The sequence below is a fragment of the Anolis sagrei genome, chromosome 12, assembly GCF_037176765.1.
Source record: "Anolis sagrei isolate rAnoSag1 chromosome 12, rAnoSag1.mat, whole genome shotgun sequence".
Taxonomy (NCBI): Eukaryota; Metazoa; Chordata; class Lepidosauria; order Squamata; family Dactyloidae; genus Anolis; species Anolis sagrei.
The window spans coordinates 16279409-16306207 of NC_090032.1; the positions used below are offsets into that span (position 1 = coordinate 16279409).

Consider the following 26799-nt stretch of genomic DNA (forward strand, 5'->3'; position numbering starts at 1 on the left):
GAGTAACACTAAAGAACTAAACACTAATGAGAACTAAAGAGAAATGCTAAAGAGCAACACTTAAAAAACAACAACAGGGGAATTCCAGACAAGAATAATCAGGGCCAGTTAATACCTCCCAACAAAGGACCTTCCCAGGCAGCAACGAGCCCGGCTTTGAAGCTGGAAGGCCATTGAATGCTAATTAGTTGATGCCACTTAAAAAACAACAACAGGGGAATTCCAGACAAGAATAATCAGGGCCAGCTAACACCTCCCAACAAAGGACCCTCCCAGGCAGCAACGAGCCAGGCTTTGAAGCTGGAAGGCCATTAAATGCTAATCAGTTGATGCCACTTAAAAAACCCCAGGGGAATTCCAGACAAGAATAATCAGGGCCAGCTAACACCTCCCAACAAAGGACCCTCCCAGGCAGCAACGAGCCAGGCTTTGAAGCTGGAAGGCCATTGAATGCTAATCGGTTGATGCCCTGTAAACTGCCTTAAGTCGCCTGCGGGCTGAGAAAGGCGGTATGCAAATACAGTAATACAGTAAATAAATAAATACAGTAAATAAACAATCAAGGTGGCTAATCGCAATATTCGCACTTGCCTCAAGCAGACAAGAGTTCTGGACTTCCCACAGATATGGCCTGCATCAAGAGGAGCATAGTGTCTAGATCTAGGGAAGTCATGCTCCCCATGCTCTATTCTGCTTTGGTTAGACCACATCTGGAATATTGTGTCCAATTCTGGGCACCACAATTCAAGAGAGATGTTGACAAGCTGGAATGTGTCCAGAGGAGGGCGACTAAAATGATCAAGGGTCTGGAGAACAAGCCCTATGAGGAGCGGCTTAAGGAGCTGGGCATGTTTAGCCTGAAGAAGAGAAGGCTGAGAGGAGATATGATAGCCATGTCTAAATATGTGAGAGGAAGCCACAGGGAGGAGGGAGCAAGCTTGTTTACTGCTTCCTTGGAGACTAGGACGCGGAACAATGGCTTCAAACTACAAGAGAGGAGATTCCATCTGAACACGAGGAAGAACTTCCTGACTGTGAGAGCCGTTCAGCAGAGGAACTCACTGCCCCGGAGTGTGGTGGAGGCTCCTTCTTTGGAAGTTTTTAAACAGAGGCTGGATGGCCATCTGTCAGGGGTGATTTGAATGCAATATTCCTGCTTCTTGGCAGAATGGGGTTGGACTGGATGGCCCTTGAGGTCTCTTCCAACTCTTTGATTCTATGATTCTATGAGGCTTTGTAGCTGCAAGGCCATGTTGTTGTTGTTCATTCGTTCAGTCGTCTTCGACTCTTCGTGACCTCATGGACCAGCCCACGCCAGAGCTCCCTGTCGGCCGTCACCACCCCCAGCTCCTTCAAGGTCAGTCCAGTCACTTCAAGGATGCCATCCATCCATCTTGCCCTTGGTCGGCCCCTCTTCCTTTTGCCTTCCACTTTCCGCAGCATAATTGCCTTCTCTAGGCTTTCCTGTCTTCTCGTGATGTGGCCAAAGTACTTCATGAAGGTGGCCAATTGCAATATTTACACTTGCATCCAACAGACAAGAGTTCTTTCTCCCACCCTGGACACTCCACTCCACTTGTCGAGTTTCCAACAGACCTCACAACCTCTGAGGATGCTTGACATAGATGTGGGCGAAATGTCAGGAGAGAATGCTTCTGGAACTTGGCCAGACAGCTTGGAAAACTCACAGCAGCAACCAAGAAAAGGGACAGTTGGCTTTCCCTATCATTGAATGTGTGAAATATGTATTCGAATTTTGGCAGAAGAGTGTTGACTCGTGGGTTGTTGTAGTTTTTTCCGGGCTATATGGCCATGTTCTGGAGGCAATTTTTCTCCTGACGTTTCGCCTGCATCTGTGGCAAGCATCCTCAGAGGTAATGAGGTCTGTTGGAACTAGGAAAAATGGGTTTATATATCTGTGGAATGACCAGGGTGAGACAAAGGACTTTTGTTTGCTGGGGCTAGCTGTGAATGTTTCAGCTGATCACCTTGATTTGCATTCAATGGCTTGGAAGTGCCTGGGGGGAATCTTGTGTTGAGAGTGATTTCATGTGCCTGTTTGTTTCCCCTCTGTTGTTTTGCTGCTGTAATTTTTGAGTTGTTGACTCGTTCTATTTTCTCCTCTCGTCCTAGGAACCCACATGCCGGGCTCTGGTGACCCTCCGAGTTGACCCTCAGGGCTTTTTCCTGTACTGGACCGGTCCCAGTATGGTAAGTCAAACTGCAGTCAGACTCTCTCTTTCTCTCTTTCTCTCTCCCATCCCTTTCCCAACTGTGTTTATTTATATACATATTTAGAATAAAGTGGGCTGCTTATCTTTCGCAAGGGATGACCAAGCCCGGAAAAGCCTCGGGTGCGTTGCAACCTCTCCATTATCTCAGCGGCCAGTGGCACGTTCGTTCGTGCGTATATGGTGCAAAGACACTTCCATTCCCTTGCAAAGTTGGACAGACAAAGCGTTTGCTTTGCTGGGACATGCCTTTTAGGCTTGCAAAGTCTTCTCTTGCTTCTCCCGCCCGCCCGCCCTCGGGGAAATAAGCGATACACAGCAGGCCTGGGTGGTTCGTTCCCCGCTCTTGTCAATGCCTTGAGTCGCGGAGCTGGTTTGGCAAGAATTCTGGGGCCGGAGCCAAAGGGAGCTGGGAAGGAGAAGGGCGGGCGCAACGAGAGGCCGGTCATGGCTTAGCAAAATAAAAACAAAGAGCTCGAGATAAACACAGCCTTTTCCATCTTCTCAGGGCCAAAGAGGTTTCCCTTCATAGAATCCTAGAGGCGGAAGAGACCTCATGGTGGTGAAAATTTCAGAACTCTAACAAAACTCTCAAAATTTCATTCTAAATGGTAGTTCCTAATTGGTTATGTCGTAAAAATTGCCAATAACAAAATAATAAAATTTTGAAAGTTTTGTTAGAGTTCTGAAATTTTCACCACCAGAACTTTAGAAACACTTTAGAAGCAAAAACAGCTTTAGCAACACTTTAGAAGCAAAGCACCACCGCCTCCTAGTTTTGTACCTACTTTATTATTATTATTATTTGTTAGAGTTCTGAAATTTTTACCACCAGAACTTTAGAAATACTTTAGAAGCAAAGAACCAACTTTAGCAACACTTTAGAAGCACCACTGCCTCCTACTTTTGTACCTACTTTATTATTATTATTAATTGTTAGAGTTCTAGAATTTTCACCACCAGAACTTTAGAAACACTACAGAAGCAAAAAACCAGCTTTAGCAACACTTTAGAAGCAAAGCACCACCGCCTCCTAGTTTTGTACCTACTTTATTATTATTATTATTATTTGTTAGAGTTCTGAAATTTTCACCACCAGAACTTTAGAAACACTCTTGAAGCAAAAAAACCAGCTTTAGCAACACTTTAGAAGCAAAGCATCACCGCCTCCTAGTTTTGTACCCACTTTATTATTATTATTATTTGTTAGAGTTCTGAAATTTTCACCACCAGAACTTTAGAAACACTTTAGAAGCAAAAAAACCAGCTTTAGCAACACTTTAGAAGCAAAGCACAACCGCCCCCTAGTTTTGTACCTACTTTATTATTATTATTATTTGTTAGAGTTCTGAAATTTTCACCATCAGAACTTTAGAAACACTTTAGAAGCAAAGCACAACCGCCTCCTAGTTTTGTACCTACTTTATTATTATTATTATTATTATTTGTTAGAGTTCTGAAATTTTCACCACCAGAACTTTAGAAACACTTTAGAAGCAAAGCACCACCGCCTCCTAGTTTTGTACCTACTTTATTATTATTATTATTATTATTATTATTATTATTTGTTAGAGTTCTGAAATTTTCACCACCAGAACTTTAGAAACACTTTAGAAGCAAAAAAAAAAAACCAGCTTTAGCAACACTTTAGAAGCAAAGCACCACAGCCTTCTAGTTTTGTACCTACTTTATTATTATTATTATTATTTGTTAGAGTTCTGAAATTTTCACCACCAGAACTTTAGAAACACTTTAGAAGCAAAGCAGCACCACCTCCTAGTTTTATACCTACATTATTATTAAAATTATTATTATTATTATTATTTGTTAGAGTTCTGAAATTTTCACCACCAGAACTTTAGAAACACTTTAGAAGCAAAGCACCACCGCCTCCTAGTTTTGTATCTACTTTATTATTATTATTATTTGTTAGAGTTCTAAAATTTTCACCACCAGAACTTTAGAAACACTTTAGAAGCAAAGCACCACCGCCTCCTAGTTTTGTATCTACTTTATTATTAATATTAATATTATTATTATTATTTGTTAGAGTTCTGAAATTTTCACCACCAGAACTTTAGCAACACTTTAGAAGCAAAAAACAGCTTTAGCAACACTTTAGAAGCAAAGCACCACCGCCTCCTAGTTTTATACCCACTTTATTATTGTTGATTATTATTATTATTATTATTATTATTATTATTATTATTATTTAGAACCATTTAGAACTTAGAACAGTGTTTCTCAACCTGGGGGTCGGGACCCCTGAGGGGGTCGCAAGGGGGTATCAGAGGGGTCACCAAAGACCATAAAAAAACACAATATTTTTTGTTGGTCATGGGGGTTCTATGTGGGAAGTTTGGCCAAATTCTATCGTTGACGGAATTCAGAATGCTCTTTCACTGTAAGTGAACTATAAATCCCAGCAACAACCAACTCCCAAATGTCAAGGTCTATTTTCCCCAAACTCAACCAGTGTTCACATTTGGGCATACTGAGTATCCATGCCAAGTTTGATCCAGATCCATCATTGTTTGAGTCCACAGTGCTATCTGGATGCAGATGAACTACAACTCCAAAACTCAAGGTCAATGCCTACCAAACACTTCCAGTATTTTTTCTTGGTCATGTGCGCCAAGTTTCGTTCAGTTCTATCGTTGGTGGGGTTCAGAATGCTCATTGATTGTAGGTGAACTATAAATCCCAGGAACTACAACTCCCAAATGACAAAATCAATTCTCCCTCCAACCCCACCAGTATTGAAATTTGGCATATTGAGTAAGGTAAGGTAAAAGTTTAAGTCCAGTTGTGTCCAAGACTGGGGGTTGGTGCTCATTTTTTAGGCCAAAGAGCTGGTGTTGTCTGTAGACACCTCCAAGGCCGACATGACTGCATGGAGCTCTGTTATTGGGTATTGGTCCAGTGAATGAAAATACATCCTGCATTTCAGATATCTTCATTATGATTCATAACAGTAACACAATTACCGTTAGGTAGTAGCAATGATAATAATTTTATGGTTGGGGGTCACCACAACATGAGGTGTCGCGGCATTAGGAAGGTCGAGAACCACTGACTTAGAACCATAGATTGCTCATGACTACTCTTCAGCAGTGGAAGTGCTTTGATTGTGTGTTCCTGCTGGGCAAAATGGAGTTGGATTGGACGGCCCTTGTGATTTCGAGAGTTCTGGGAGTTGTAGTGCAATAGGCAACTCTTCCCAGCTCTGGCAAGGCCTTCGAGCATGCACATAGTATGCACATAGCTGTTTCTATGCTCGTTTTGTCACGTTCTAGGTGGCATTATAGTCCACTTGGTCTGTCTCTTGCAGTAGTGGAATGTTATGTATTTTCCTCGCGTGTTATGTGTGCAAGAACGACAGTGCTCCACCTTTCAAGGATGTGTTGTTTGCCGAGGAGTTCTAAGAACTGAAGCAAACGCCTCCCCCATTCGTTGGCCATCCTCTCCGTTGTGTTTCTTCCTTCTCGTCTCCACCTCCGCGTCCAAAACTGCAATTTCCTTTTTGGTTTGCAGGGAAATCCCATCTCTCCCCTTTTGCTACCACACAATTTCCATGTGGTTAAGTGTCTTTTGCATTTGGCCCACATCCAGAGCAAAACAGTTAGCTTAAGTGGCTCAGTTGTATATACAGCTCAAGCTGCTCCTCTTTCCCCGTTCCTTCCTAAATCGCTGAAGAGAACGAAGGGGAAAAGAGTTGAGTCTGGACAGAATTTCAGGAAAGGCAGGTAAGGTCGTGGTAGCAAAGTTGAGCAGTCTGGATGGCCAGTGTTTCTCAACCTGGGGGTCGAGACCCCTGTGGGGGTCGTGCGGGGGTGTCAGGGGTCGCCAAAGACCATCAGTATTTTCTGTTCGTCATGGGGGTCTCTGTGTGGGAAGTTTGGCCCAATTCTATCGTTGGTGGGGTTCAGAATGCTCTTGGATTGTACGCGAACTATACATCCCAGCAACTACAACTCCCAAATGTCAAGATTCTATTTTCCCCAAACTCCACCAGTGTTCACATTTCGGCATATTGAGTATTAGTGTAGAGTTTGGTCCAGATCAATCATTGTTTGAGTCCACAGTGCTCTCTGGATGTAGGTGAACTACAACTCCAAAAGTCAAGGTCAATGGCCACCAAACCCTTCCAGTATTTTCGGTTGGTCATGGGAGAACTGTGTGCCAAATTTGTTTCAATTCTATCGTTGGTGGGGTTCAGAATGCTCTTTGATTGTAGGCGAACTATACATCCCAGCAACTACAACTCTCAAATGTCAAGGTCTATTGTTCCCAACCTCCACCAGTCTTCACATTTGCGCATTTATTTATTTATTTATTTACTTTGCTTCTATACCGCTGTATCTCAAGCCCGAAGGCAACTCACAGCGGTTCACAAACAGTAAAAACAGTAGAAACAGCCGTGGTTCCATACAACATATAACAATTGACTTAACACATTATCCATAAATTACCAATAAGCCATTACAATGCACAATTATTACAAAAAACAACCGTACCCAATCTTCTCATCATCCAAGCGTAGTCCAGGTTCCTCGTCCATTGTTCCGTTCCTATGTTCCATTACCAGATTGCACTAAATTACTCAAACGTCTGCACAAACATCCAGGTCTTCACCTTTTTGCGGAATACCATTAGAGATGGTGCTAGTCTAATGTCCGTAGGAAGGGCGTTCCACAGCCGAGGAGCCACCACCGAGAAGGCCCTATCTCTCGTCCCCGCCAGCCGAGCTTGAGAAGCAGGCGGGATCGAGAGCAGGGTCTCCCTGGAAGATCTCAAAGTCCTGGTGGGTTCATAGGCAGAGATGCGGTCAGATAGGTAGCTTATTGAGTATTCGTGCCAAGCTTAGTCCAGATCCATTTTTGTTTGAGTCCACAGTTCTCTCTGGATGTAGGTAAACTACAACTCCCATACTCAAGGTCAATGCCCATCAATGCCCATGTTGGTCATGGGAGTCCTATGTGCCATGTTTGGTTCAATTCCATCATTGGCGGAGTTCAGCATACTCTTTGATTGTAGGTAAACTATAAATCCCAGCAACTACAACTCCCAAATGACAAAATCATTGTTTTTTTTAGTGACGATCATTCCTTGGGTTAGTAGGTGTCTTGTGGCCAAAATTGGCGGCAATTCGCCCAGTGGTTTTTTGAGTTATGTTACTCCCCCAAACGAACATTACATTTTTATTTACATAGATTGTTATTGTTGTATTATATATTGTTATGGTTGTATAACATTGCATTATTATTATATATTGTTACATATTTTCACTTTTATTATGTGTCTAGATTGATAGGTACACAACTTGTTGTGTGCTTTCAAGTTGTTTCCACCCTATTGTGTGCGCATACACCATTTAAAACCGTCCTAGCCATCTGCATCAAATCTAATTGGCCTGGTCATCTTCCCCATTGCCACTTCATTGCCCTGTCCCGAAAGCTTGGTCCCACAGCCAAGTTTTGACCATCCTTCTAAAGGACAGGAGGGGGCCGACCTGATCTCACCAGGAAGTGAGTTCCATAGCCGGGGAGCCATCACCGAGAAGGCCCTGTCTCTCGTCCCTACCAATGATGCCTGTGACAATGGCGGGACAGAAAGCAGGGCCTCCCCGGGTGGTCACCTCTCAGCTCCAGGGTTTCCTGGATGACATCAATTACCTGGACCAGTCACAGTCTAGCTTTAGGCCTGGTCACAGTACCAAGACGGCTTTGGTCGCCTTGGTGGATGACCTCCGCAGGGAGCTTGACAGGGGGAGTGTGACCTTGTTGGTTCTCTTGGACATCTCAGCGGCTTTCGATACCATCGATCATGGTATCCTTCTGGAACGACTCTCTGGGATGGGTCTTGGAGGCATGGTTTTGTCATGGCTCCGATCTTTCCTGGAGGGCCGCTCCCAGATGGTAAAGCTGGGAGACTCCTGCTCGGACCCCTGGCCTTTGACCTGTGGGGTCCTGCAAGGTTCCATTCTGTCTCCCATGCTTTTTAACATCTACATGAAACTGTTGGGAGAGGTCATCTGGAGTTTTGGAGTTGGGTGCCATCTCTACGCAGATGACACGCAACTCTACTACTCTTTTCCACCTAATTCCAAGGAAGCTCTTTGGGTACTGGACAAGAGCCTGGCTGCTGTGACTGTTTGGATGAGGAGGAACAAGCTGAGGATCAATCCCGGCAAGACAGAGGTCCTCCTGGTAGATCGCAAACCAGATTGGGGTATAGGGTGGCAACCTGTGTTGGACAGGGTTACACTCCCCCTGAAGTCACAGGTCTGCAGTTTGGGTGTCCTCCTAGACTTATCACTCGCGCTTGAAGCTCAGGTGTCGCCGGTGACCAGGAGGGCCTTTGCACAATTAAGACTCGTGTGCCAACTACTACTGTACCTCGTGAAGGCAGATCTGGCCAGGGTGGTCCATGCCTTGGACTATTTGAAGCTTCCAAGCTCTCTGCGGAGACCATCCACTAAGGCGACCAAGGCTGTCTCAGTTCCATGTCCCGGTCTGAAACCTGACTGCGACGGATCCAGATAATCAGTTTCATCCAAGAATCCCTGGATCTGCGAGGCAACCACACATTTCAAGGCTTTGCCCAAAAAGGGGAGATTGGAAACTGGCCAAAAGTTGTTCAAATCAGTGGGATCCAGTGATGGTTTTTTCAACAGCGGTTTTATCACAGCTTGTTTTAAGCTGGCTGGAATTTTACCTTCCTGAAGGGAGGCATTCACCACCACCTTGACCCACTCTGCCAAACCCCCTCTGGCTTCCTTTATCAACCGGGATGGGCAGGGGTCCAGGATGCATGTGGTCGCCCTCCCTTCTCCAAGAATCTTGTCAACGTTCTCGGGTTGCACAAATTGAAATGAATCCATTAAAACCGGTTCAACAAACCTCTGACCCTTCAAAATAGCTCAGCTGGATGATTCCTCGCAGACGCAATGTTGGCCGCAATGTGAGATTTATTTGCAGCCTTTACTGCCCCGGAATCATAGAATCATAGAATCAAAGAGTTGGAAGAGACCTCATAGGACATCCAGTCCAACCTCCTGCCAAGTAGCAGGAATAGCATTCAAATCACCCCTGACAGATGGCCATCCAGCCTCTATTTAAAAGCTTTCCAAGAAGGAGCCTCCACCACACTCCAGGGCAGAGAGTTCCACTGCTGAACGGCTCTCACAGTCGGGAAGCTCTTCCTCATGTTTATGCCCGTGTTCGGTCTGACTCGCTGCGAGATGATTGCCACACGCCCTCTAGACTCTTCTTTGTTCACTTCATCTGTACCAGAGCATCAACAGAATCACCTACATCGGTGGCGGGAAGTTCTCCAAGAGCCGTCAGGAATCCTTCTGGATCCATAAGCCTCCTGGGGCGGACCATCTATATTGCATTCAAAGCACCCCCAACAGATAGCCATCCAGCCTCTGTTTAAAAGCTTCCAAACAAGGAGCCACCACCACACTCTGGGGCAGAGAGTTCCACTGCTGAACGGCTCTCACAGTCAGGAAGTTCTCCTAATGTTCAGATGGAATCTCCTTTCTTGTAGTTTGAAGCCTTGGTTCCATTGCGTCCTGGTCTCCAAGTTTGCTCCCTCCTCCCTGCGACTTACTCTCACATATTTATACATGGTTATCATGTCTCCTGTCAGCCTTCTCTTCTTCAGGCTAAACATGCCCAGCTCTTTAAGCCGCTCCTCATAGGGCTTGTTCTCCAGACCCTTGATCATTTTAGTCGCCCTCCTCTGGATGCATTCCAGCTTGTCACTATCTCTCTTCAATTGTGGTGCCCTGAATTAGTTCCATTAGGTGTGAATGCGGTGTTTCAGTTTTAGATCAATTACTTATCATCCTATTAATTTGGCAAATGCTAATCCTAGATTATGAATCTGACTCTGGCTCTGGTTAAGATGGACCACAGTTTAGGTTTGGAATTGTATGTGGGCCTCCAATGCTTTACTCTGAGTCCCCAGTCCTTTGTTATGATTACGCAATTCTGTCAGATGTTGTAGTAGAGGAGTAGTAGAAAAGTCTGAAGTGCTAGCAATGTCTTTCCGTTGCTGTTTTGAAAGGGCATTTCAAGAAAGAGGTCTAAAAGCCCCTTCTGTGTCAATGCCTGCCTTGAGTGTATAACGTTTTTGCACTGGGAATAAGCCATGAGCCATCAGCGGTAATTAAACAACAACAACACAAAAACCATATGAGAAAATGGAAATGTACAGCCATTACAGGCAGATGTAACGTTATGGCTTTTGTGTTGGAAGGAGGAAGTCGTGTTAATGGATGGCCTTGAGTGAAATATAATAGATAGAAAGGTGTGCTGTTGTTTGTCATGTTTTCCTCTTTAATTATGCCATAATGGAAATATGGCATAATTAACCTATATAACCTCAGCAGACTGAAAGCCAAAACCAAGATCACAACATGTTATAGAACTCCAGTATGCTGATGATAACGTAGTCTGTGCACATTCAGAAGAAGACCAGTCTCAGACAGCAATGGCTCCCAAAGTGATCCATTCAAAGTGAAATCAGGTGCCAAACAGGGATGTGTTGTTGTCCCAAACTTATTTCCCATTTTCATTGCTATGATACTTCATCTTGTTGATGGGAAGCATCCCACCGGAGTGGAAATCGGACTCTGTCCCTTGTGGGGGATAGGTGGACAAGCTGGAACCCAAGCACTTCAGCTGTCCGTGGCTGCCTCCACCCGAAACTCCCCATTAATTTTGTTGTGACATGCTTACTCTCCTGGAGGGGTGCCTGTTTGGCCGCCCTGTGTGCCTGTATTCCTCCATCCAAGGGTTCATTCTGCTTGGGCAGGAGTTGGGTCTTTGTGCCAGTGCAGGACTTGGGTCCTTCTGCCAGGGCAGGAGTTGGTTTCCTCTGCTAGTGCAGGACTTGGTTAATGGAGGGGTGGAGGTTGGAACGCTGGCCATTGTTGGCCAGCCAGCCTAAGAGGCACCCCACCCCATGGCCCTGGGGTTCCTTCTGCTGGGGAAGGACTTCTACCTGCTACTAAGGTGGCTGTCCAGGTCCTGAACCGGTGCTTGGCCGCTGTGACGGTCTGGATGAGGGCGAACAAATTGAAACTGAATCCAGACAAGACAGAGGTCCTCCTGGTCAGTCACAAGGCCGAACAGGGCATCAGGTTACAGCCTGTGTTGGATGGGGTCGCACTCCCCCTGAAGACGCAGGTTCGCAGCTTGGGTGTGATCCTGGATTCACCGCTGAGCCTGGAACCCCAGGTTTCGGCGGTGACCAGGGGAGCATTTGCACAGCTAAAGCTTGTGCGCCAGCTGCGCCCATACCTTGGGAAGTCTGACTTGGCCACAGTAGTCCACGCTCTGGTTACATCCCGCCTAGATTACTGCAACTCTCTCTACGTGGGGTTGCCTTTGAAGATGGCTCGGAAGCTTCAATTAGTCCAACGCTCGGCAGCCATGATGTTAACAGGAGCGGAGCGCAGGGAGCATACAACCCCCCTGTTGCGCCAACTCCACTGGCTACCGATTTGCTACCGAGCTCAATTCAAAGTGCTGGCGTTAGCCTTTAAAGCCCTAAACGGTTCCAGCCCAAGCTACCTATCCAACCGCATCTCTGCCTATGAACCCACCAGGACTTTGAGATCTTCCAGGGAGGCCCTACTCTCGATCCCGCCTGCTTCAAAAGCACGGCTGGCGGGGACAAGAGATAGGCCCTTCTCGGTGGTGGCTCCTTGGCTGTGGAACGCCCTTCCTACCGACATTAGACTAGCACCATCTCTAATGGTATTCCGCAAAAAAGTGAAGACCTGGCTATTCGAGCAGGCGTTCGAATAATGAGTGCAATGATTGGTTAATGAACACTGGAATGGATCATTGGATGACGAATCTGGATCATGTTTTTGATGATGAGACGATAGTGAATGGCTATTGTAGTAATTGTTAATTGTTTATTGTTTATTAATTGTGCAACTGCATTAAGTTGATAACTACTTTTATGCTGTAACATTGAATTCTGCTGTGAGTCGCCTTCGGGCTGAGAACAGCGGTATATAAGCAAGGTAAATAAATAAATAATAAATAAATAAGGACTTGGCTCCTTCTGCTAAGGCAGGACTTGGTTGGGACGGGGCGAAGATGATGTCCACATGCACATTCTTTCCTGGAGGGGTGCCTGTTTGGCTGCCCTGTGTAGGTCTGCAATTCAGCACCCCCCCCCCCCCCGGCCTTTCTGGGTGTTCCCCTCTTCCGCCTTGTCTATTTATTTAGTTGCAGCATCCTTCCTCTCCTGGAGGGGTACCTGTTTGGCTGCTCTGTGTAGACCTTTATTCCTCCACCTGGGGATTCATTCTTCTTGGGCAGGACTTGGTTACTGGAGGGGCAGGGTGGAATGCTGGCTTTTTCATATTCCATGAGGTCACTTTAAATGTATAGAGCAGTGTTTCTCAACCTGGGGGTCAGGACCCCTGAGGGTGTTGCGAGGGGGTGTCAGAGGGGTCACCAAAGACCATAAGAAAACACAGTATTTTATGATAGTCATGGGGATTCCATGTGGGAAGTTTGAGCCAATTCTATTGTTGATGGAGTTCAGAATGTTCTTTGATTGTAATGAACTATAAATCCCAGCAACTACAACTCCCAAATGTCAAGATCTATTTTCCCCGGACTCCACCAGTGTTCACATTTGGGCATATTGAGTATTCATGCCAAGTTTGGTCCAGATCCACCATTGCATGAGTCCACAGTGCTCTCTGGATATAGATGAACTACAACTCCCAAACTCAAGGTCAATGCCCATCAAACCCTTCCAATGTTTTCCATTGGTCATGGGAGCCAAGTTTGGTTCAAATCCATCGCTGGTGGAGTTCGGAATGCTCTTTGATTATAAGTGAACTATAAATCCCAGCAACTACAACTCCCAAATTACAAAATCAATCCTCGCCCAACCCCACTAGCATTCACATTTGGGTGTATTGGGTATTTGTGCCCAGTTTGGTCCAGTGAATGAAAATGCATCCTGCATATCAGATATTTACATCATGATTTATAACAGTAGTAAAATGACTGTTGTGAAGTAGCAATGAAAACAATATTATGGTTGGGGGTCACCACAACATGGGGGACTGTATTAAGGGGTCACGGCATTAGGAGGGTTGAGAACCACTGGTATAGAGGCATGCATTCCCTGCATTTTCTGAATTGTTAGCTCATTTGTTGCTTTGTTCCATCTTGCAGAAAAGTTTTTGGGTTTTTTTTGTTTGTTTGTTTGTTTTGCTTTTCAATGCTGCGTAATTCTGTATTCTCCCAGAGAAAGGAATAATTTCTTCAAGGAATATTTTCTGCAAGGGAAATGGTTCTTATGTATGTATGTATGTATGTATTTATTTATTTATTTATTTACAGCTTTTATATTCCGCCCTTCTCACCCCGCAGGGGACTCAGGGCGGATTATAGTGTACACATATATGGCAAACATTCAATGCAATTTTTGACATACAAACATATACAGACATACACAGAGGCTATTTAACTTTTTCTGGCCGCCAGGGGAGCTGTCGCTTTCATCGTCCATCTGCGACGCTGATGAAGCACTTCCGCATTCCCCGCATGCTTCCCTGCTGGAATGTTTTGCTGGAGTCTTCTTTATGGCCTCATAAATCAGTTAATTTAGCCTCCCCACACTTTAAGGTCATACCTTATTTTCCTACTTGACAGATGCAACTGTCTTTCGGGTTGCAAAGGTCGACAACAGGCAACACATAATTGGTTGGAAACCCACTCCAACCCGGGCTGGTTTTGAACTCATGACCTTTTTGGTCGGAGTGATCTTAATGCAGCTGACAATCAGCCAGCTGTGCCACAATCCCGGTGCTTTCTATGAGCTTTCTGGAATGTTATTTAGTGTAGTCCAAGCCGTAGAAATTGCAATCTTTTATCGAGGTCAGACCACATTCTCCTGGGCATTCCTTTTGCTAGGATAGCACTTGGTTCTTCCTGCTGGGGCAGCCAGCCAAAGAGTGACCCCACCCCATAGTCATGGGGATTCCTTCGTTTGGAGCAGGACTTGGTCACTGAGGGTCGGGGTGAAGATGACATGCACATCCTTCCTCTCCTGGAGGGATGCCTGTTTGGCTGCTCTGTGTAGGCCTGCATTCCTCTACCCGGGGCATCCTTCTGCTGAGGCAGGACTTGGTTAATGGAGGGGTGGGGTTTGTACGCTTAATGCGCAGGTGTTGGCGGTGGCCGGGAGGGTCTTTGCATAATCATGGTAAGCTATTTTACCTCAGCAGACTGAAAGCCAAAACCAAGGTCACAACATCTGTTATAGAACTCCAATATACTGATGATAACACAGTCTTTGCAAATTCAGAAGAAAACCAGCCTTAGACAACAATGGCTCTCAAAGTGACTCATTTGAGGTGAAATCTGGTGCTAAACTAGGAATGTGTTATTGCCCCAACCTTATTTTCCATCTTCATCGCTATGATACTTCATCTTGTTGGTGGGAAGCTTCCCACCAGAGTGGAAATCATGGTAAGCTATATAACCTCAGCAGACTGAAAGCCAAAACCAAGGTCACAACATCTGTTATAGAACTCCAATATGCTGATGATAACGTCATCCGTGCACATTCAGAAGAAGACCTACAAGCCACTCTAAACACCTTTAAAGAAACATATGAGAAGCTCGGTCTCTCATTGAACTTTGAGAAAACCCAATTGCTCTTCCAGCAGTCACCAGCCAGTCCCTCTTCAATGCCAGAAATACAGCTTAATTATGTAACGTTAGTAAGCGTTGACCATTGGTAACCACCTCTCCAGAAAAGTCAGCATTGACACTGAAATACAACACCGCCTGAGCTCTGCGAGTGCAGCATTTTTCTGAATAAAGCAGAGAGTGTTTGAGGACAATAGCTTGTTTATAAAACTATTGTCCTCCCAACCGTGTTATACGCCTGCAAAATGTGAACTGTCTATGGACGTCACATGCAACTCCTGGAACGATTCCATCAGCGTTGCCTCCAAAAATCTTGCAAATAACTTGGGAGGACAGGCAGATAAATGTCAGCATGCTGGAAGAAGAAGCAAGGACTACCAGCATTGAAGCGATTCTCCTACGCCATCAACTCCACTGGACTGACTGCCATGTTGTCCAAATACCCAAAGATCACCGTCTCCCAAAGCAGCAACTCTACTTCCAACTCAAGAACGGAAAATGTAACTTTGGTGGACAGGAAAAGAGATTGAAAGATGGGCTTAAAGCTAACCTTAAAAACTGTGACATAGAACCAAGAACTGGGAAGCCCTGGCCCTTGAGCGCTCTAACTGGAGGTCAGCTGTGACCAGCAGTGCTGCGGAATTCGAAGAGACATGATTGGAGGGCGAAAGGGAGAAACATGTCAAGAGGAAAGCGCATCAAACCAACCCTGAACTGGAAACCGATGTCCTCACTGTGGAAGAACATGCGGATCAAGAATAGGGCTCCAGAGTCACCTACGTATCCAACGCCAAGACACTACACTTGGAAGGCCATCATACTCGGACAACGAGGGATCACCTAAGTAAGTATGCCAAAGCTTCTGCCTATTCTAAGAAATATGGCAACTGGTGGAAATTAATAATTCCTTGCCATGGAGAAGAGAGAGCGACCTCATTATCTAGCCTAATTAAAACATTGTTCTTGTACAAGCACCCACTGAAAATATGTTGATAATGAGATCTAAACAAAGATTTTTCTTTCTTTTTTCCCTTTCAGGAAGTGGACATTCTGGATATCAGCACTATTCGGGACACTCGAACCGGACGATATGCCAAGCTGCCCAAGGTGATGCCCCTTTTCCTGGCGGGATGGTAAACAACAGTCTGGGCCAAACCGTTTAGGGCTTTAAAGCTTAAAACCAGCACTTTGAATTGTGCTCGGAAGCTGATCGGCAGTCAGTGGAGTTGGTGTAACAGAGGCGTTGTATGCTCCCTGTACGCCACTCCAGTGAGCAGCCTGGCTGCCAACCATTGGACTAATTGAATTTTCCGGGCAGTCTCCAAAGGCAGCCCCATGTAGAGTGCGTTGCAGTAGTCTATTCGGTATGTAACAAGAGCGTGAACCACCGTGGCCAGATCAGACTTCCCAAGGTATGGGCACAGCTGACACACAAGTTTTAATTGTGCAAAAGTTCTCCCGGCCACTGCCGAGACCTGGGGTTCCAGGCTCAGCAGTGAGTCTTGGCGTGTATAACCGAGACCTGGTTGGAGAAAGCTGGGGGGGGGTGGGTGGTGGTGGTGGTGGTGGTGGTAGTGATGGTGGTGGTCGTGTTTAATCTCTCCCAGCTTTGTCCACCAGGATACTCGGTACAGCACAAGCTGGAGGTGGGGTAGCAGTGGTCTATAGGGATTCTATCTCCTTGGTCAGGTGCCCCATCCCACAGTCAACCACGAGTGTGTCCACCTGAGGATTGGTTAGTGTACCGACCACCCCGCTGCACTACAGTCTCCCTACCTGAGGTATCTGCGGTGGTCTCGGGCCTGGCATTGGAATCCCAATAGCTTATAGTGCTGGGGAACTTCAATGTCCATGCGGAGGCCACCCTGTCAGGAGCGGCTCAGGACTTCATGTCTTCCATGGCAACCTTTCCTTTCTCCCCTCAGCAGCTTAACAGTAGGGCAGTGAATCAGCTCTGCTTCACAGTGCTGAATCTATTTGGGGTTTTACTCACATGGAAGGCATGAAGTCCTGCTTCCGAGAGAGTTGCCTATATTATGTAAGACTACTTGTTCGTTTGAGCTAATTTAATCAAACTCTTAGCGGTCTGTATCCCTTGCAGGACCTCAAGATCCGGGAGATCCTTGGCTTTGGGGGGCCGGAGCAACGACCAGAGGAGAAGCTCTTGACTGTCATTCACGGCCCTGACATGGTCAACGTGAGCTTCCTCAACTTCATGGCGGTTGTCCAGGACGATACAGCAAAGGTAAGCTGGGAGCGTCAGAATTTTTCAAAATTAACTTCATTAACTATTCATAAGGAAATCTATATTAATAAAAATGCAATGTTAGTTTGTGGGATTAACATAACTGAAAAACCACTGGACGAATTGACACGAAATTTGGACACAATACAGCTAACAGTCCAACAAGTGTCGATCACTCCTAAACACACACACACATGCACACACAACCCCAGCGGAATAAACTTTAAAACCCCAAAACACACCATATATACAGATATGCATGCACTTATATATATATATATACACACACACACACACACACACACACACACACATGCACACATTCACACACACACATATATGCACAAACATACACAAATATACACATATACACATACATATATACATATACACATGCACATACATATGCACACACACACATATATACACACATATACACAATATGCATGTACACATATAAACACATAAATACATAAATATATACATACACAAAAAACCCCAGCGGAATAGACTTTAAAACCCCCAAAACACACCATATATACAGATATGCATACACTCATATATATATATATACACATGCACACATTCACACACATGCATATATGCACAAACACACACAAATATACACATATACATACACACATGTTCACATGAACACATACATATATCCACATGCACATACATACACACATATACACTCAAATATGCATATAGACAAGCACACACATATAAACAATACACATGTAGACATATAAACACACAAATACATAAATATATACACATATATATACCCACATATATATATATGCACAAACACACACAAATATATACATATATATGCACACATACATATACACATGCACATACATACACATATATATACACAAATATGCATATAGACAAGCACACACATATACACAATATGCATGTACACATATAAACACACAAATACATAAATATATACATAAAGGTAAAGGCTGTCCCCTGCCATTAAGTCCAGTCATGTCTGACTCGGGTGTGGTGCTCATCTCCATTTCTAAGCCGAAGACCCAGCGTTGTCCATAGACACCTCCAAGGTCATGTGGCCAGCATGACCGCATGGAGCGCCGTTACCTTCCCGCCGGAGCGGGTACCTATTGATCTACTCACATTTGCATGTTTTCGAACTGCTAGGTTGGCAGAAGCTAGGGCTGACAGCGGAAGCTCACGCCGCTCCCTGGAATCGAACCTGCGACTATATACCTATATATATATATATACACGCAAACACACATATATACACACACATAAACACATATACATAGACAGGGTGTTGTGATAGAGTCTGCTAGCTATGATAGTAATACTGGTAGTATTAGGAGAAGAGTAGTTTTCCTGCTTCTCTTAATAGTACCAGTATTACTATCATTTCTTGCAGACTCTATCACAACACAGGGCCACAGCAATGTGTGGCAGGGGACGGCTAGTTAGTGATAATCTCCACTCCATCCCTCCCAGCAGACCGAATTAGACGCAAGGTGTTGGAGCCAGATGTTCTTGCCTTATCTGTGCGCACTGGGACAGATGCCAGGGTTTTTTATTTTTGGACAGATGGTTTCCTGCCTATGCCTCATCCATTACTCTGTCCTGAGTATTTTCACCTTGTTTTCATTTTCTTTTGCGTTTGCAACTAAGCACGTTTAGGTTTAAATAGCAAGGCTTTATTTTATTTATTTGTTTGTTTACTACTATTTACTACTAGCTGTCCCCTGCCACGCGTTGCTGTGGCCCACATGGGGGTTCTGTGTGGGAGGTTTGGCCCAATTCTATCACTGGTGGGGTTCGGAATGCTCTGTGATTGTAGGTGAACTATAAATCCCAGCAACTACAACTCCCAAATGTCAAGATTCTATTTTCCCCAAACTCCACCAGTGTTCACATTTGGGCATATTGAGTATCTGTGCCAAGTTTGGTCCAGATCCATCATTGTTTGAGTCCACAGTAATCTCTGGATGTAGGTGAACTACAACTCCAAAACCAAAGGACACTGGCCACCTAACCCTTCCAGTATTTTCTGTTGGTCGTGGGAGAACTGTGTGCCAAGTTTAGTCCAATTCAATTCTCGGTGGGGTTCAGAATGCTCTTTGATTGTAGGTGAACTATAAATCCTAGAAACTACAACGCCCAAATGTCAAGGTCTATTTCCCCCAAACTCCATCTGTGTTCATATTTAGGCATAGTGAGTGCTTGTGCCAAGTTTGGTCCAGCTCCATCATTGTTTGAGTCCACAGTGCTCTCTGGATGTAGGTGAACTATAACTCCCAATGAATATAGACAAGCACACACATATACGCAATATGCAAATTGAGGATCGAGCATGTCTCGAATTTAGATGCAGCCTCTTGCATTTGTCAAGGTCTATTTCCCCCAAACTCCATCTGTGTTCATATTTAGGCATAGTGAGTGCAGATCAAGGTCTATTGGTGGAGTTTGTAGGTGAACTATAAATCCCAGTAACTACAACGCCCAAATGTCAAGGTCTATTTCCCCCAAACTCCCATCTGTGTTCACATTTAGGCAGAGTGAGTGCTTGTGCCAAGTTTGGTCCAGCTCCATCATTGTTTGAGTCCACAGTGATCTCTGGATGTAGGTGAACTATAACTCCCAAACCCAAGGTCAGTGCCCACCAAACCCAGTATTTTCTGTTGGTCATGGGAGTTCTGTGTGCCAAGTTTGATGAAGTTCAGAATGCTCTTTGATTATAGGTGAACTATAAATCCCAGCAACTACAACTCCCAAATGACAAAATCATAATTTTTTTGAGTGATGGTCACTCCTTGTGTTGTGAGACGTTTTGTTGCCAAGTTTGGTGTGATTTTGTTCATTGGTTCTTTTGTTTTTAAGGTACTCACGACAAAACATTAATCTATATATAATCTATATATCCTTTTACATATATACACACAAATATGAATATAGACAAGCACACACATATACGCATTATGCAAATTGAGGTTTGAGCATGTCTCGAATTTAGATGCAGCCTCTTGCATTTGAAGTGCAGGCTTTTGTGTTTAGAAAATGCGTATTGTGTCTGTTGTGGGGATGCTAATTAATGGGATCAGAAGAGGCAGGTGGCGGGGGAATACTACAAAGCTTTTCGTGAGTTGCATTCCTCTTTGATTTGTAAAGCAGCTCATTTCTTACAATATGGCTAGGCTTAGTAAAGCTACTCACTCGCACTCTCAGAATGCAGATTCATTGTCTGCACCTGTGAATCGAAACCAGGTACGGGCAAACCTAGGCCTGGGGACCGTATGCGGCCCCTTGGGCTCTTTTCTCAGGCCCCTCTCTCTCTCTCACCATCCTATCCTTCCTTCCTTCTCTCTTTCCTTCCTTCTTCCATTCTTCCCTCCTTCCCTTCTCTCTTTCTTCTTCCACCCTTCCTTCCTTTCAACCCCTTCGGCCTTCCTTTCTTCCCTCTTTCCTTCCTCCTTCCCTTCCACCCTTTTGTCCTTCCTTCCTTCCTTCCTTCCTTCCTTCCTTCCTTCCTTCCTTCCTTCCCTTTTGTCTTTCCTTCTTTCTCTCTTTCCTTTCTCCCTTCCGTCCCTCCCTCCCTTATCTACCTCTTTCTGTCATCATCCTTCTTCCCCTCTTTCTTTTCATCCTTCTTTTCCTCCCTCTTTCCTTCTATCTCTTTCTCCTTCTTCCTTCCTTCCCTTTTGTCTTTCCTTCCTTCTCTCTTTCCTCTCTCCCTTCCCTCCCTTCCTTCCTTACCTACCTCTTTCTGTCTTCATCTTTCTTCTCCTTTGTCCTTTTGACCTTCCTTTTCTCCCTCTGTCTTCCCTCTTTCCTTCTATCTCTTTCTCCTTCCTTCCTTCCTTCCTTCCTTCCTTCCTTCCTTCCTTCCTTCCTTCTCTTTTGTCTTTCCTACCTTCTTTCTTTCCTCTCTCCCTTCCCTCCCTTCCTTCCTTACCTACCTCGTTCTCTCTTCATCCTTCTTATCCTCTGTACTTTCGACCTCCCTTTCCTCCCTCTTTCCTTTTATCTCTTTCTCCTCCCTCCTTCCTTCCTTCCTTTTGTCTTTCCTTCCTTCTCTCTTCCCTTTCTCCCTTTTTGTACTTCCTTTCCTCCCTCTTTCCTCCTGCTTTCGTTCTATATCTTTCTCTTAGAATCATAGAATCAAAGAGTTGGAAGAGACCTCATGGGCCATCCAGTCCAACCCCATTCTGCCAAGAAGCAGGAATATTGCATTCAAATCACCCCTGACAGATGGCCATCCAGCCTCTGCTTAAAAGCCTCCAAAGAAGGAGCCTCCACCACACTCCAGGGCAGAGAGTTCCACTGCTGAACGGCTCTCACAGTCAGGAAGTTCTTCCTCATGTTCAGATGGAATCTCCTCTCTTGTAGTTTGAAGCCATTGTTCCATTGCGTCCTAGTCTCCAAGGAAGCAGAAAACAAGCTTGCTCCCTCCTCCCTGTGGCTTCCTCTCACATATTTATACATGGCTATCATATCTCCTCTCAGCCTTCTCTTCTTCAGGCTAAACATGCCCAGCTCCCTAAGCCGCTCCTCATAGGGCTTGTTCTCCAGACCCTTGATCTGCTCCCTCCTCCCTGTGGCTTCCTCTCACATATTTATACATGGCTGTCATATCTCCTCTCAGCCTTCTCTTCTTCAGGCTAAACATGCCCAGCTCCCCAAGCCGCTCCTCATAGGGCTTGTTCTCCAGACCCTTGATCATTTTAGTCACCCTCCTCTGGACACATTCCAGCTTGTCAATATCTCTCTTGAATTGTGGTGCCCAGAATTGGACACAATATTCCAGGTGTGGTCTAACCAAAGCAGAATAGAGGGGTAGCATTACTTCCCTAGATCTAGACACTAGGCTCCTCTTGATGCAGGCCAAAATCCCATTGGCTTTTTTTGCCGCCACATCACATTGTTGGCTCATGTTTAACTTGTCCACGAGGACTCCAAGATCTTTTTCACACGTACTGCTCTCGAGCCAGGCATTGTCCCCCATTCTGTATCTTTGCATTTCATTTTTTCTGCCAAAGTGGAGTATCTTTCATTTGTCCCTGTTGAACTTCATTTTGTTAGTTTTGGTCAATCATCTCTCTAATCTGTCAAGATCGTTTTGAATCCTGCTCCTGTCCTCTGGAGTATTGGCTCTCCCTCCCAATTTGGTGTCGTCTGCAAACTTGATGATCCTGCCTTCTCGCCCTTCATCTAAGTCATTAATAAAGATCCTGAACAGGACTGGGCCCAGGACGGAACCCTGCGGCACTCCGCTCGTCACTTCTTTCCAAGATGAAGAGGAAGCATTAGTGAGCACTCTCTGTGTTCGTTCACTTAACCAATTACAGATCTCTTTCCTCCCTCCCTCCCTTCCTTACCTATCTCTTTCTATCTTCATCCTTCTTCCCCTCTATCTTTTCGTCCTTCCTTTCCTCCCTCTTTCCTTCTGTCTCTTCCTTCCTTCCTTCCTTCCTTCCTTCCTTCCTTCCTTCCTTCCTTCCTTCCAGGAGCTTTGAGGTGGTTGAACAGAACTGAAGTGACTCCCAGGTATTTGGGTGTGTTGCAATGCTCCAGTGGGATTCCCTCCCAGGTCATGCTCAGAGCTCGGGATGCTTGTCTGTTCTTAAGGTGAAAGGCACTTGTGTGTGTTTTAGATGGATTAAGGATCAGCTGGTTTTCCCTGTAATGGGCGGTAAGAGCACCTAGAGCTTCGGAGAGCTTCTGTTCTACCATCTCAAAGCTCCCTGCTTGAGCAGTGATGGCATGATCATCAGCACAGATGAAGCTCTCTGTCCCTTCTGGCAGTGGCTGGTCATTTGTGTAGATGTTGAACATGGATGGGGCAAGCACGCTCCCCTGAGGCAGGCCGTTCTTCTGTTTCCGCCATCTGCTTCTTTGGCCCTGGAACTCAACAAAAAAGCTCCTGTTTTGTAGCAGGTTTCCTATGAAGTGGGTGAGGTGGTCGTCCTTTGTGATATTATACATTTTTCTCAGGAGGAGGCGGTGGTTCACAGTCTCATAGGCTGCTGACAAGTCTATGAAGACAGCTCCTGTGATCTGCTGCCTTTCAAAGCCATCTTCTATGTGCTGAGTCAGGTTCAGCACTTGCGATGTGCAGCTTTTGCCTTTCCTGAAGCCAGCTTGCTGTGAAAGCAGACATGGGTCTATTTTTTCCAAAGTTCTATGCAAAATAAGTCTCTGCAGAACTTTGTAGAGGTGGCACAACAGGGAGATTGGTCTGCAGCTTTTTGGGTCATTACGGTCTTTGCCTGGCTTCAAGATGGCGATGACTCTTGCTTTCCTCCAGATTTTGGAGATCTGACAGGATGCAGTGCATTTTGTTCATCAGCTCCAGCCGCCAGCGCCTTGCTTTTTGGGCCAAAGTTCTTGATTTGTTCCATCCGTAGATCATCCAAGCCAGCTGCTTTGCCATTCTTACATTTGTTGAGAGCCATGTCCAATTCAGTAGATGTAAAGGGTTCATGAAGGTTGTTGTTCTCAATCTCTAGTTGTCTGGCTATTGGTTTCTTTCCTACCTTGGTGGCAAAGTTGGGTTTCCAATTCTTCAAGAGTTGGTGTCTGCCTTTATGTTGGCATGGGTATTAGTTTGTGAGGGGTCATTGCTCAGCCATTTCAGCAGCCTCCACGCCTTCTGGCTGCTCCTGCCCATGTCGACCTCTGTGATCAGCTTGATCCACTGTTCTTTCTTAGCTTCAGAGATGGAGGACACAATGCTCTGCGCTGCCTGAAGAGTTTGCTCACTAAATGGGTCTTCGTTGTGGAGCCTGTAATAGTTTTCCAACAAGGCAGCTGTTTCAGGAATAATGTTCTTAAAGTGAAAAGCACATGTCTGTGTTTTAGATGGATTAGGGATCAGCTAGTTTTCCCTGTAATAGGCAGTAAGAGCACCTACAGCTTTGGAGAGCTTCTGTTCAATCATCTCAAAGCTCCTTGCTTGAGCGGTGATGGCACGATCATCAGCATAGATGAAACTCTCTGTCCCTTCTGGCAGTGGCTGGTCATTTGTGTAGATGTTGAACATGGATGGAGCGAGCACGCTCCCCTGAGGCAGGCCGTTCTTCTGTTTCCGCCATCTGCTTCTCTGGCCCTGGAACTCAACAAAAAAGCTCCTGTTTTGTAGCAGGTTTGCTATGAGGCGGGTGAGATGGTAGTCCTTTGTGATATTATACATTTTTCTCAGGTGGTTCACAGTCTCATAAGCCGCTGACACGTCTATGAAGACAGCTCCTGTGATTTGCTGCCTTTCAAAGCCATCTTCTTTGAACTCCAAAACTAACACAATGAAGTTCAACGGGGATAAATGCAAGATACTCCACTTTGGCAGGAAAAACGAAATGCAAAGATACAGATTGGGGGACAATGCCTGGCTCGAGAGCAGTACGTGTGAAAAAGATCTTGGAGTCCTCGTGGACAACAAGTTAAACATGAGCCAACAATGTGATGTGGCGGCAAAAAAAGCCAATGGGATTTTGGCCTGCATCAAGAGGAACCTAGTGTCTAGATCTAGGGAAGTCATGCTACCCCTCTATTCTGCTTTGGTTAGACCACACCTGGAATATTGTGTCCAATTCTGGGCACCACAATTCAAGAGAGATATTGACAAGCTGGAATGTGTCCAGAGGAGAGCGACTAAAATGATAAAGGGTCTGGAGAACAAGCCCTATGAGGAGCCGCTTAAGGAGCTGGGGATGTTTAGCCCGAAGAAGAGAAGGCTGAGAGTGGATATGTATAAATATGTGAGAGGAAGCCACAGGGAGGAGGGAGGGAGCTTGTTTTCTGCTTCCCTGGAGACTAGGAAGCGGAACAATGGCTTCAAACTACAGGAGAGGAGATTCCATCTGAACATAAGGAAGAACTTCCTGACTGTGAGAGCCGTTCAGCAGTGGAACTCTCTGCCCCGGAGTGTGGTGGGGGCTCCTTCTTTGGAAGCTTTTAAACAGAGGCTGGATGGCCATCTGTCAGGGGTGATTTGAATGCAATATTCCTGCTTCTTGGCAGGGGGTTGGACTGGATGGCCCAGGAGGTCTCTTCCAACTCTTTGATTCTATGATTCTATAAGTATGACTCCCAAGGGTAAAACCTGAGAATTGGTAATGAGATATAACTTATTCAAGGGCTTTTAGAGCCAAGTCCTTTTCACGTCTATGTTTGATGGTGGAATGAGAAGAAAGCTCTGCCCTCTTCCCCAGGAAGGGGAGGAGCCAAACAATTAAGTAGGGGAGGCAATTTAACAGATGCAAACAACATTGATAGAAAGCAATAGATAGCCAAACAATTCAACTGTACATTCACATACAAGTGGGGCCTGACGCGCCGTCAGGGGCGGCTCGTCCATTATGCGAAGTAAGCGGTCGCAGAACACTTTTTTTTGCCAGGGGCGCAGAGGTACCTCTGTAAATGCCCCTCGACCGCCACTTGAGGAGCGCCCCCTCCGCTCACAACAGCCCTAGCAGTCTGGGGGGAGCCTCGGCTTTCTTGCCTCTTCCCAAAGGGGCCACCGGGTGTGCGAGCAGAGCCGGCGCTCAATCATCCTTTGCGTTCGATCCCTTCCCCATGACCGGCTCCCTTTCCCGATCCCCCGGCGCGCCACCCGCCTCCTCTCCTCTCCCCAATCCGCGGGTGGGCCAAGGGGCGGAGATGCCGCGCCTGGTCCGCTTCAGGTCCGGAGGCATGTCTGAAGGCCTCAGCGTGCGCACCAAAAGTCGCCTCTTCTCCTGACTTTCTCTTCAGCCATTGGGACCAAGAGGGAGAGAGAGAGAGAGAGAGCCCCTCCGGCTGGAGGTAACTCCCACCTCCACTCCCACCTCCGCTCCCTCCTTTGTTTTTGCACCTACCTTCAGGAAAGGTGGGCATCTCCACCTCTCTCTCTCTCTCTCTCTCTTGGTCCCAATGGCTGAGGAGAAAGTCAGGAGAAGAGGTGACTTTTGGTGCACATGCCGGGGTCTTCAGGCAAGCCTCCGGACCCAACGCGGGCCAGGCAAGGGAGCAAGTGCGGCAAGTGTAGTTACTGGGATGTATAGTTCACCTACAATCAAAGAGCATTCTCAACTCCACCAATGATGGAATTGAACCAAATATGGCACACAGAACTCCCACGACAAACAGAAAATATATATCAATGATTTGATTTTGGGGGGGGGGGGGGGGGCACCAAAATACTGTTTGCTTACCCTTGAAAATTATCTGCGCGCCGTCACATAAACACTGTAAATAAATAAACAAACAAATAAGAGGGTTTTGCGAGACCAGTTACTCTTGTTGCAATGGTGTACTAACGGTGAGGGCGCGGACTATATTTTAGTTCTTGTGGACCACTGGTAATCCATCGACCACAGGTTGGGAACCACTGGCATAAAAGAAGGCTATGGGACATGTGGCGTCCAGATGTCACTTGGTTGTAGGTCCCATATATCATAGCCAGCATAGCTGTTGGGAGGGGGTCATGGAAGATATAGTCATAGAATCATAGAATCATAGAATCAAAGAGTTGGAAGAGACTTCATGGGCCATCCAGTCCAACCCCATTCTGCCAAGAAGCAGGAATATTGCATTCAAATCACCCCTGACAGATGGCCATCCAGCCTCTGTTTAAAAGCTT

The 26799-nt window shown here is 45.7% G+C and overlaps 1 protein-coding gene across 1 annotated transcript in view; it reads left to right on the forward strand.

Annotated features, from left to right (window-relative positions):
* Positions 1-26799, forward strand: part of PLCB3 (phospholipase C beta 3) — a 139841-nt gene that overhangs the window by 23831 nt on the left and 89211 nt on the right. Inside the window, exons 2-4 of the mRNA XM_067472482.1 lie at positions 2134-2211; positions 15974-16042; positions 17037-17180. Coding sequence (XP_067328583.1) covers positions 2134-2211; positions 15974-16042; positions 17037-17180 — 291 coding nt within the window. The remainder of the gene's footprint in view (positions 1-2133; positions 2212-15973; positions 16043-17036; positions 17181-26799) is intronic.